The sequence below is a fragment of the Lynx rufus genome, unplaced genomic scaffold (genome assembly GCF_022079265.1).
Source record: "Lynx rufus isolate CCGP_SWC_20201006 ecotype Redwood Valley unplaced genomic scaffold, mLynRuf1.p SCAF_15, whole genome shotgun sequence".
NCBI classification, from domain to species: Eukaryota; Metazoa; Chordata; class Mammalia; order Carnivora; family Felidae; genus Lynx; species Lynx rufus.
The window spans coordinates 28,506,133-28,518,153 of NW_025814829.1; the positions used below are offsets into that span (position 1 = coordinate 28,506,133).

The 12,021-nt window shown below is 43.3% G+C and overlaps 1 protein-coding gene across 9 annotated transcripts in view; it reads left to right on the forward strand.

Moving 5' to 3' along the window:
- CR2 (complement C3d receptor 2) overlaps nt 1-12,021 on the forward strand; it is a 34,182-nt gene that overhangs the window by 14,237 nt on the left and 7,924 nt on the right. For 8 of the 9 annotated variants that reach the window (XM_047076758.1, XM_047076762.1, XM_047076757.1 and 5 more), the window contains 15 exons: nt 8-397; nt 1,739-1,927; nt 2,012-2,111; nt 2,365-2,447; nt 2,953-3,363; nt 3,940-4,116; nt 4,196-4,286; nt 4,583-4,659; nt 5,703-6,110; nt 6,704-6,880; nt 6,955-7,042; nt 7,396-7,478; nt 8,442-8,834; nt 10,303-10,488; nt 11,540-11,728. In XM_047076758.1, the coding sequence (XP_046932714.1) occupies nt 8-397; nt 1,739-1,927; nt 2,012-2,111; nt 2,365-2,447; nt 2,953-3,363; nt 3,940-4,116; nt 4,196-4,286; nt 4,583-4,659; nt 5,703-6,110; nt 6,704-6,880; nt 6,955-7,042; nt 7,396-7,478; nt 8,442-8,834; nt 10,303-10,488; nt 11,540-11,728 (3,042 nt within the window). The remainder of the gene's footprint in view (nt 1-7; nt 398-1,738; nt 1,928-2,011; nt 2,112-2,364; nt 2,448-2,952; nt 3,364-3,939; nt 4,117-4,195; nt 4,287-4,582; nt 4,660-5,702; nt 6,111-6,703; nt 6,881-6,954; nt 7,043-7,395; nt 7,479-8,441; nt 8,835-10,302; nt 10,489-11,539; nt 11,729-12,021) is intronic. The other variant, XM_047076756.1, reaches the window with a different exon arrangement.

The following is a 12,021-nucleotide window of genomic DNA, read 5'->3' on the forward strand; positions in this document are numbered from 1 at the left end:
TTTTCAGGAATTTCTTGTGACCCTCCTCCTCCTATCAAAAATGGTTGGAGTAGTTATTCTTCTGGTCCCATACCTCTTAACACTGTGATACGGTACACTTGTTCTGGTAACTTCCGCCTCATTGGAGAAAGAGTCATTTTTTGTATAAGTAAAGACCAAGTGAAGGCCATCTGGGATAAAGGTGCTCCTGTATGTGAATATTATAATAAAAATTCTTTTTGCTCCGAGCCCATAGTACCAGGGGGATACAGAGATAAAACATCTAGACCACCATACAGACATGGTGATTCCGTGACATTTACCTGTAATACCAACTTCACCATGAAAGGCAACAAATCTGTTTGGTGCCAGGCAAATAGAACCTGGGGGCCAACACCACTACCCATCTGTGAGAGTGGTAAGTAAAAACCCAACACAATGCTAAGTGGGGAGGCTGGAGCCTTGCATTTCTGTGCAGATCAAGTTTTTATTCTGAAGGAAGAACAGTATGGATATGTGAATGGTGAGGGCGGAAGGAAGGGAAGAGGGTGAAAATTAGGGTTTCTGGCTTGTCCTTAGTTCTGGAGGGATATAAATGTTCATTCAACAACCATCCACAGAGCAAAGAAAAAGGGGGAGATGTAACTGTGAACGTACCTAATAACTGAATGGAATAGGTCTCACAAGAATGGGGGCCAATGTTGGTTGGGATGTGGGAATTAGATGGTTTTAAACTGCGTATCTGGGTTACTGTTAAATTGAGAAGAAATGTGGGATCTAATAGCAAGATGTACGCAATGGATTTAAAACGCATCTTTGAATAGCTGTTGGGATAGTCTGGCAGAAATGATTCCCCTTTATCTATGGTCTTTGTGAATTTTTTCTGGAGCGGTCCACTATTATCCAAGTCACCTACTAAGTCATCGCCTTTCAAATCAAATCCCTTTGAAAACAGGGACCACTGTAAGTTCTTAATTTTCTTTTCATTTGGTTTGGTTTATGTCACTGCCAAAACCCAAAGCTGAATTTTAGTTCTACAATTAAACGGACTGGCAATACTTGGCAAAAACTATACCATCAAAATTAGCTATTTTCTTAATAAAGAACAGTATCGACCAACTCTAAATCAGTTGAGTTGAACACACTGTTGACTCATTAGAAAAATATGGGTCTATCTATGCGTAGGTAAGTATGTAATCTTGGAGGTAGGGAAGATCTTAAGATAGTCACAAAATGGGGTGACCATGGAAGACAATGAGGCCTTGAGAAAGATTTGGATAAATCTATACATATAGACAGATTATGAGGCAAAGAAAAGGCACAGAGTAATACATATTAAGTACATACACATACCTGTGTGTAGATATGTATCATACATAGGATCCCCAAAAGCTATGTTACTAATGTCTTTGGGGATCCCCTCGTAAATGATAACATGCTACTCTTGGAGCAGAGAACAGGCTAAGGGTAGGAGGATAGTATGGGTGTAAAGGAACTTCTTTGGGTAACTGAAATTTTTCACAAGGCAAATGTAACACATAAAGTGTAACTAAGAATGAAAACTACAGTACCATTTGTGGTATAAAATACATACACTTAAACCACACCTGCCTCATCTTGAAAAGACTGAGTTGAACATTAGCGATGACTGTTTACCGTCGACCCCATGTCTTGTGTCTGGATCTCTGTTCTAAGTCAAAGTCTAGGTTGTGAAGGATGTAGCACCTGACAGCCTTTTTCCTAATGTGTGCATGTAAAGATTTCCCGCAGGAGTGTCCATCGCTTCCCAAGATCCCCAATGGACATCACACAGGGGAGAGTGTTGGCTCCTTTGCCCCAGGATTGTCTGTGACTTACAGCTGTGAACCTGGTTACTTGCTTGTTGGAGAAAAGACCATTAGGTGTCTGTCTTCAGGAAAGTGGAGCGCTGCTCTTCCCGGGTGTAAAGGTACCTAAATTTGCAACCAATTTTAAGAATTCGGGCTATTCTGTGATTTGCCATGCTTCGCTCACCTTTGGCTTGTTTCCTTAGAGGCACAGTGTGAACCTCCAGGACCGTTTCTCAATGGAGAGATAGAGGGCCCTCCAAGTCTTCGGGTTGGTGTAACTGTGAACTTTTACTGTAATGAAGGGTGAGTGTCGGCAGGGCCTGGGAGATTTAATTCATTTGGCTTATGTGTGCACGGTAGGACCCGTGACACCTGCACAAGGCTCCTCCATGAGGATGCAGGGACAGCCTGGTGTGAGTGAGGCTGTGAGAGAGAATGCTTATAAAAGGAGTTGGTACGTGTCAACTGAGTGCATTTGTCTTGGGTTTTAAGTGGGGGCAGTTGCCCTGTAACGCCAACTGCTTAATAGTCCTGAACGTCCGCCTTCCGTCTCCAGGTATTGGTTACAAGGCCAACCTTCTAGTCGGTGTGTAATTGCTGGACAGCGTGCTTCTTGGACCAGGATGCCAGTGTGCAAAGGTATGTTAGGAAACTGGTTTGCAGCTAGTTCTCTGGTCCTTGACCAGAACACCTCATTCTCAGCTTAACTAAAAGTTTTTGGTTCAGTCATTACTATACAGAATCTCAGAGAGCAAAGATCTCACGTAGACCTCTCGAAGGGATAGGTTCTTCACTGAAGCATCCTTCAGCCACTTCTTTATTCCCTGCTTCCTCAAGTAAAACGGGGTTCCTAGGCTTTTCTTTCTCTGGAAACTGTGGAGACTTGCCAGCCAGGCCAGGCATATAAAGGAGATTGTATATTCAGTAGAAGAAATCAAAGGATCATGCTAATAGATATAGTCAAGAATAAAGTTCCGAATCACACTTTTAAAATTATACTGCTGTAGGTGTCCTGATTGATACATTACAGATTCAAGTATCACTGTCCCTGAACCTTGGGTGGGACCACGGTTTCAAGCAATATCTGAGGCATTCTTTGTTTGCTGTACAGCTGCAATCTTGTCATTATTTCTGATTTCTCTAGAAATTCTTTGTGGGCCACCTCCTTCTATTCTCAATGGAAGGCATACAGGCAACCCTTCAGGGAACATCCCATATGGAACCATGATCACTTATGCTTGTGACCCAGACCCAGAGAAAGGAGTGAGCTTCATCCTTACTGGGAAGAAAACCATCCATTGTACCGCCAATAGTCAGAAGACTGGAGGAGTCTGGAGTGGCCCTGCCCCACGCTGTGAACTTTCTAGTTCTGCCATTCAGTGTCCACCTCCCCAGATCCCAAGAGGCCACATATCATCTGGATGGAAAGAGCAATATTCCTATAATGACACCGTGGTATTTGCTTGCACATTTGGCTTCACCATGAAGGGCAGCAAGGTGACCCGATGTAATGGCCAAGGTGCATGGGAGCCATCGGTACCGGTCTGTGAAAAGGGTCGGTGTTCCAATACTCAGCAAAGTGCTACTAATTCATCTTTTTGAAGAGTTAGAAGACAGGGTTGTAGATTTAAGCAGGGCCTTTTCCAGCTTCTAATCCCCTCGATTCTACTAAATATAGTGAATATAAATTATATAGGTTTTCTTAACATCATCACCCCACCATTGTTTCTTTTTGTGGAAGCATCCTTGGGAGAAAAAACACTGAGGATCACTAAGTTGCCCACTTCTCTAGGGGAAAAAAAATGCTTGTTTGTCTCAGGATTGATTTTTTTTTTAAGAGAAGTCAACAAATCTTGCACCCCATGGATATATCCCATGAAACACATACGAGATCGTTCCTTGAGAAACAAAGAGACAGGAGGGGAGTTGGAGCACCAAATGGAAACTGAACTAAATGCAGAAAAGAAAAAAGATGGAGAACCACTGATTTAAAATTACCCCAAACTGGACTGCACAGATTACTTCTATCCCATATAACTGCCACCAGAGCGGATTGTAGATATTCATGATAATTTCTTTGGCTGTTTCTTTCAGTTGTTTATATAAGAAAATTTTTCTTCTTTTCCTTTAGAGTGCCAAGCCCCTCCTAAAATCCTCAATGGGCAAAAGGAAGATGGACACATGGTCAGCTTTGACCCAGGAACATCCATAAAGTACCACTGTGACCCTGGCTATGTGCTAGTGGGAGAAAAATCCATACGTTGTACCTCTGAGGGGGTGTGGACACCCACCGCCCCCGAATGCAAAGGTGCCAGGCTTTGAATGCAGATGTTTTGTGGTTTTGAGATTGCCTTGAGTTGATTTCTCATCCCGCTCTCTTTTCTTAGTGGCAGAGTGTGAACCTATAGAAAAACAAGTCTTTAAGAGACCCCGGGATCAATTTATTAGACCAGATGTTAACTCTTCTTGCGATGAAGGGTGAGTGAGGGCGCTCAGCCTGAACCAAGTCTGGCTTATCAGTGCACACTACAAGCTCTGTTGCAAGCATTTATCTCAAAGACCCTTCCCTGTCACACGTTTGCAGAAGGGTTGATTGTGCCGTTGTTCCATGCCTGGAAGCTCTGTCCATGCAATGGGTGGATGGTGTTGATGCTGGCTACATTTTTGTTCCTATTGGTTCTTATCCTAAAAGTGGGGAGTCCGCTTTGAGCCAATAGCTCTTGCTTAGCTTGGTGGGCACCGGATGGCAAAATGACATGACTCTTTGTCTCCAGGTACCGGTTAGGTGGGAGTGTTTATCAGTTGTGTCAAGGTGCGATTCCTTGGTTTATGGAGCGTCGTCTTTGTGAAGGTGAGTAGCAAAAATTACGGAGGACCTCAAACAGGGTAAGATGTATGCGTTTCCCGGGAGATTTCCGCTTGAGGCGCTGTTATGGGAATAAGAATATTAGATTCTATTTGATTCACTTTGTCACCGCTTCTAGTTGTGCAGTCTTGCTGTCTTTCTGCTGTCCCCTCTTTCTACTTCAGAGCATGACCATCAATGTAAACCTATTTAGTTTCTGATTCTCTTTTGTGATTGAGGAGTATAAGAGTAATAACGACAGTGAGTATATGAGCCACCATCCTTGATAGAGGGAACACTGGAGTTTAGTGGGGAGAAAGGGGAATCGTGTGGGATTTGAACCCAGATTCTGCTGCTATTGCTTGATTGGACCTTGGGCAATTTATGTAACTTCTCGGAAATCCTAGACTCTTACCTGTGAAGTTAACCTAAGACTGCAGACTTCCACATTATTAGAATTAAGTGGTACTATTCCTATTTAGTAGCTAAGAAAATTGCCTGTCAAAATAGGTGCTCAATCGACAGTCTTTCTTGCGTAACCTATCATATCACATGAGCACAAAGATGATACTCAAAAAAGCTTAGTTCTACTCCCCTGTGCCTTTTATTCACCTATTAGTGATTTAAAAAAAAACAATGATTTAAAAAAATTTTTTTAATGTTTATTTTTTGAGAGAGAGACCAAGTGTAAGCTGGGGAGGGGCAGAGAGAGAGGGAGACGCAGAATCCGAAGCAGGCTCCAGACTCCGGGCTGTCCGCACAGAGCCCAACACGGGGGGCTTATTTTCTACTGGACTTTACTGCCTCAAAACATGATATTGATGTACATGCTCACTTTAAACAAAGATTTCCGTTACAAAGATCTTTGCTATGATATCTGTTTAAATCACATTTTACATACATAATGAGCTTTGATGTAACTTCTACCATCAAAACTCATCCATATCCTCCAGGAAACCTGATAACAAGAGGTCTGTAACCAGCTTCCCTTCTCTTCTTTTGTGTCTAATACTGGAACAGAATTCTACAGTAAATTCTTCTTTCTCCAGAAATCACCTGCCCGCCCCCTCCTGTGATCTACAATGGGAAACACACCAGGAGTTCCTCCGAAAATGTTCCATATGGCACCGCAGTCACCTACACATGCAACCCTGGGCCAGAGAGCGGAGTGGAATTCATCCTCGTTGGAGAGAGCACCATCCGTTGTATAAGCAATGACCAAGAGAGGGGCATCTGGAGTGGCCCTGCCCCTGTCTGTAAACTTTCCCTCCCTGCTGTTCAGTGTCCACCTGCCCACGTGGCAAACGGATACAAGATATCTGGCAAGGAAGCCCCATATTTCTACAATGACAGTGTGACATTCAAGTGTAATAAGGGATTTACTTTGAAGGGCAGCAGTCAGATTCGCTGCAAAGCCAATAACACCTGGGATCCTGAAATACCAGTCTGTGAAAAAGGTAACGACCCAATGAGGTATTTATTTATTTATTCTTATTATCTCCAACCCAAAACTAGAGTCACGGAAAAAGGCAAGCACGCACACGTTACTATCCCATCTCTCCCATTCTGTGACGGAATGTTCTATGTGGTTTTATATATTCTTCATGTGAATGCCCCCATGGATCTGTGATGTATTCAGGGTAGGTAATGAGAGGACCTTTTTATGGTTTCCAAGTTTTTAGTTAAATTCCAGTTAGTTAATATACAGTGTAATATTAATTTCAGATGTAGAATTTGGTGATACAACATCAGCTGCTCATCACAAGTGTCCTCCTTAGTCCCTGTCACCTATTTAACCCACCCCCCAACCACCTTCCCTCTGGCAACCATCAGTTTGTTCTCTGTAGCTAAGCATCTGTTTCCCGACCTTTTTAAAGGTGCCTAGTTCCTGCAAAAGAGCAGAAAACATTCAGTAATGAATTAGCACTTCATGGTCTTTGGCTTAAGTTTCAGATTGTCTGCTGTCGAACGATGTATACTTAATGTTCTCACGTATAAATTCCTTTTTTGTTGTTGTTGTTGGTATTTATGTGGGGAGTTTTCTCTTCAGGCTGCCCGCCACCTTTTGGGCTCCAGCATGGTCGGCATACAGGTGGAAATAGGGTCCTTTTTGTCTCTGGGATGACTGTAGACTACACCTGTGACCCTGGCTACTTGCTGGTGGGAAACAAATCCATTCACTGTATGCCTTCGGGAAATTGGAGTCCTTCTGCCCCTCGGTGTGAAGGTACTTTCAGTTCCAGAGTTGTCCTTCTCTGTGATATCAGGCATGTATAAGTAACTCAAACTTTGCTCGTCCAGAAGCACCGTGTCAACCTGTGAGAGAAGATCTTCGAGAGCCTCCTGTTCACTCACACGTAGTACTGGTTAATACGTCCTGTCAAGAGGGGTGAGTAGAAGAGGGTCCACTCTTGGGAAGGGTCTCCACTAATTTTATGCATTAATCCTATCCTCAACCTGTCTTGGTGACTCCATTTAGAAGTCCCTCATTGTCGCACTCACAGGGAACGTGAGGTTCTAAAGGTCTAACATCTAGGGCTTTTCAGTCCTTTCTTGACATGGAAATAACTGTGCTGTGAAAAACTCTGTTTAAAGTAGCTTTTGTGCTTGGAGGGCCGAGAGTTTTAGCTCCTTTCCCCCCGAAGTTCTTATTTAGAAATGCCCCTGAATCTGTGATTTGAGGAAGAGAGGCGGCAGAGATGTGCTATCAGGAAGAGGAAATGCATTACAGTCTCTCTCTAGGTACCGACTGACTGGACATGCTTATCAGAAGTGTCAAGATGCTGAGAATAGGGTTTGGTTCCAAAAGATTCCACTTTGTAAAGGTAAGTCAGAAGAAAAAGTTGTTGGAGGGGCAGTAGGGGGTTAGAGAGGGCAGGCCACTGAGGAGCTAGCCTATAACTACCTCAGTGGTCTGTGTGTTCAGTCTCCGTGTACATAAGATAAGGCGAATCTTTCCGTGTTTGATGGGCACTGACACTGGGAAATGAAGTTGTCAAGTAGGAACTGAGTATTTGCCGTATATCTGCTCAAGATTTAAGAAAATATATATATGGCCTAAGTTTCTAGTTCATGGTAGCATAGCCGCATTTATTCCTTTCTGAAGACTTCACTGTGTTTCCTGAATGTTTTTTGAATGAGTATGATGTATTAGTCGCATAGAGAATTTAATAAAGCTGTTTTTTTAATTTTTTAATATTTATTTATTTTTGAGAGAGAGAGAGAGCATGAGAGGCAGAAGGGCAGAGAGAGAAGGAGACACAGAATCCGAAGCAGGCTCCAGGCTCCGAGCTGTCAGCACAGAGCCTGACGCGGGGCTCGAACTCACAGAGTGCAAGATCATGACCTGAGCCGAAGTCAGAGGCTCAACTGACTGAGCCACCCGGGTGCCCCAATAAAGCTGTTTTTAAATATTTAAATTTTTTTTTTAACATTTATTCATTTTTGAGAGTGAGAGAGAGAGAGAGACAGAGCATGAGTGGGGGAGGGCAGAGAGCGTGGGAGACACAGAATCCAGAGCAGGCCCCAGTCCCTGAGCTGTCAGCACAGAGCCTGACGTGGGGCTCGAACTCACAGACCGGGAGATCATGACCTGAGCCGAAGTCGGACGCCTAACTGACTGAGCCACCCAGGCACCCCTAATAAAGCTGTTTTCAAGAAAGTATAACCCGGGTCCTAAAATCTAAGTTATTTTATTGCTCTGTGTAATACCTACAGTTGCCTAGTTTCATTCGTGCCTGAATGAAGACTGTCCAACTGAAGTAGAATTTCCTAACTCTCTTCTACAGCTGTTTACTGCCCGCCTCCACCAGTGATTGACCACGGAAGGCCCAGGGGTGTGATGGCAGAACACTTCCTATATGGAAATGAAGTCTCTTATGAATGTGACCAGGGATTCTCCCTTCTGGGAGAGAAAAATATACGATGCATCAGTGATTCTAAAGGACATGGATCTTGGAGTGGACCTACCCCCCAGTGCTTCAAATCTCCTCCTGTGACCCACTGCCCTAACCCAGAAGTCAAACATGGATATAAGCTAAACAAAACTCGTTCTTCATATGCCCACAATGACATAGTATATGTCGCCTGCAATCCCGGCTTCATCATGAATGGCAGTAACTTGATTAGGTGTCATACCAACAACCAGTGGGTGCCAGGTGTACCAACTTGTATCAAAATGGGTAAGATATTTTAAGGAATTAAGTATGGGATGGTGCAGAGAATAAAGGAAAGGGCTTTGAATCTCCACTGGCCATTTGAACTGCAGAAAAGCATGTAAAAGCAAAGACAGTCACATTGTTTTACAAGATACCCGCCTTGTCTTGTCTTTTCATCTGATTCTTTTTTCCCCCCTTTTTTTTTTTAATTTTTTTAACATTTATTTATTTTTGAGACAGAGAGAGACAGAGCATGAACAGGGGAGGGGCACAGAAAGAGGGAGACACGGAATCGGAAGCAGGCTCCAGGCTCTGAGCCATCAGCCCAGAGCCCGACGCGGGGCTCGAACTCACGGACCGCGAGATCGTGACCTGGCTGAAGTCGGACGCTTAACCGACTGAGCCGCCCAGGCGCCCCTTTTTCCCCTTTTCTAAGTGCGTTGAGCAAAAGTACACGAGAGGATAATGGTTACCTCCCAAACTGATGGAGTCTCTGAAATCTATTCTTTTTACTAATTTATAATTTAAAAAAATACACATATCTTTGGGAGGGGAAATGTCTGACGATAATACTGCTTGATGATTTGATATATAAAACTGTGATAGCAGCCAGAAAGAGAACTTTGTTTTTCTCAAGAGGAATGCTGGCCTTCAAACCCATTGAATTGTCTTTCTTTTTTTAGTTATTGTGTGGCAGTTTTGCTCCTGTCAGAAACTACCTACCACCGAGCCTGCCAATTGGTGCCCTAAGAACCGAACCCAGCTCACCAGAACTGTTTTCTTTGGCTGAAATATGGTGCTTTGCTTTCCTGCAAGGCTCCAGTAGCTTGAATTGGGTAGTAATGGCCGCCATTTTTAGGACAGATGCTCTTGGATTCATGATATGTAGCGGCTTCCCTTCCTGGTTCCAGTAGGCATTTGAGTGTGAGACCATTAAACTACAGCCTCTCTGCTATTGAAAGGGAAAAGAAAAGAACACTGTTAGCTGATAGATTACAACTGTGGGCTACAACAATTGATTTTTCATTATTTCACTTCTGACATCTTTATTTATTTTTTTTTTTTAATTTTTTTTTTCAACGTTTATTTTATTTTTGGGACAGAGAGAGACAGAGCATGAACGGGGGAGGGGCAGAGAGAGAGGGAGACACAGAATCGGAAACAGGCTCCAGGCTCTGAGCCATCAGCCCAGAGCCTGACGCGGGGCTCGAACTCCCGGACCGCGAGATCGTGACCTGGCTGAAGTCGGACGCTTAACCGACTGCGCCACCCAGGCGCCCCAACTTCTGACATCTTTAGGTCACGTATGAGAGATGTAGAAAATGCACATTTCCATCCATTGCTGCTTGGCTTGGGTGGGATGAGTATTTCTGGGTACCAATTCATTGGCTTGTTTCCTGCCTTCTTTCAGTATCACTGTCACTCACGGAGAGCATTGGCTATATGTTCCTCTGTGCTAAATTAACGATCCTTTTTTTTCTTGGTGTCCAAGCTTTCTTAGGATGTCAGCCTCCACTCGATATACCCAATGGGAATCACACTGGTGGAGATATGGCTCGATTTTCTCCCGGAATGTCAATCCTGTACAGCTGTGACCAAGGCTACCTGCTGGTGGGAGAGGCATTCCTCCTTTGCACACATGAGGGAACCTGGAGCCAACCTGCCCCTTATTGTAAAGGTGCAGTGTCTATTATTTTCTTATTTGTCAATTAAATTTCTCCCACGTAGATAGATTCAGTTCGGTGCTTTCAACTTAAAATAGACAAATGCGTTAATTGGATCATTTAATACAATGCATTTGATTGGACTGATTTAATTGGATTAATCCACTAATTAACCACAAAATAAGAAAAAATGACTTAAGGAATGGCTTGTCTGATGAGTGATCGCTTATGTAGTCCTTTAAGTACAGAAAACTGAAGTACTTACACAACTTATATAACTAAATACAGGTTGAATTTATACTACGGTTGTAGTTATGGAAGTGTGCATTCGACAAAATGCTGATACAACGCACAATGACCTTGTCAGTATATTTCCTATCAGTGGTGGTGGCATTATGGGTCTATTTTTTTAATAAAAGTTTCAGGATTTCACTTTCATTAGCATAAACAACACATGTGAAATACACAGTGAGTTAATATCCAATACTTGTCAAGCACTTTTTACTAAATACCAGAAACCACGCACACCATTTTGCATGCATTATTTCATTAATCCTCCTGAGAACAATATGAAGTTGGTGCCACTATTATTTCTGTATGACAGGTGAGGTCTTGGTAGAATGAGAGATTTGTAACCTACCTGAAGTCGCACAGCTGGGAAGTCTAGGAGTCATGATTCAAATCCCAAATCTCCCACTATCACTCCCTACACTGCAAGTTGAAAGAAGAAATGAGGGAACATGTTCCTGTAAGGAGAATTCTAGGTAACAGTGAAGCAGATGAGACAGTCATTCAGAATTCTTAATATTACCCGATTCAGCCCTCACCATTTCTCTGGGAAGCCATCAAAACGATCCAACGCTATCCGTTTAGAAACTAAAGCACAAAGAAGGAAAATAATCTGGCTTCAATTGCCTAGAGGTAATCGAGATGGATTGTTGACACGAAAAGACTGCCTAAGATATCCTTTTGTGTTATCACAGTGAGGCTTTACTTAGAATGATCTACTTCCTCGAGAAAAGGCTAAACTATGACCCAGCTTCCATTAGCTTTCTTCCATTTCAGAGGTGAACTGTAGCTCCCCAGAGTATATTAATGGAATCCAGAAGGGGCTGGAGCCTGGGAAAATGTATCAGTATGGAGCTATTGTCACTTTGGAGTGTGAGGAGGGGTATACCCTGGAAGGCAGTCCCCAGAGCCAGTGCCAGGATGATCACCGGTGGAACCCGCCCCTGGCTGTTTGCAAATCGCCAGGTAAGTACCAAGGGCTCTATTGCAGCTCGTGTACTTGCCTCACTGGAGAGAAGAGAGCAAGGGCTATGCCTCAGCATTAAGTTCTAGGTTTTAACTTGACATGGGTCTGTGACCAGCACTACACTGATGGAAGAGTTTGAAGTTAGTAGTGGATTCTACAAAAAGCAAAACTCTCTGAGGATGGAGGAAATAAAGAAAGGAAATAAAGGGAGAGGAATACTAACTTATAAGGTGCAAGACTAACAACCTTACGTTTTGAAAGGAGTCACTACTGAGCTTTCCTTTGCTGAATC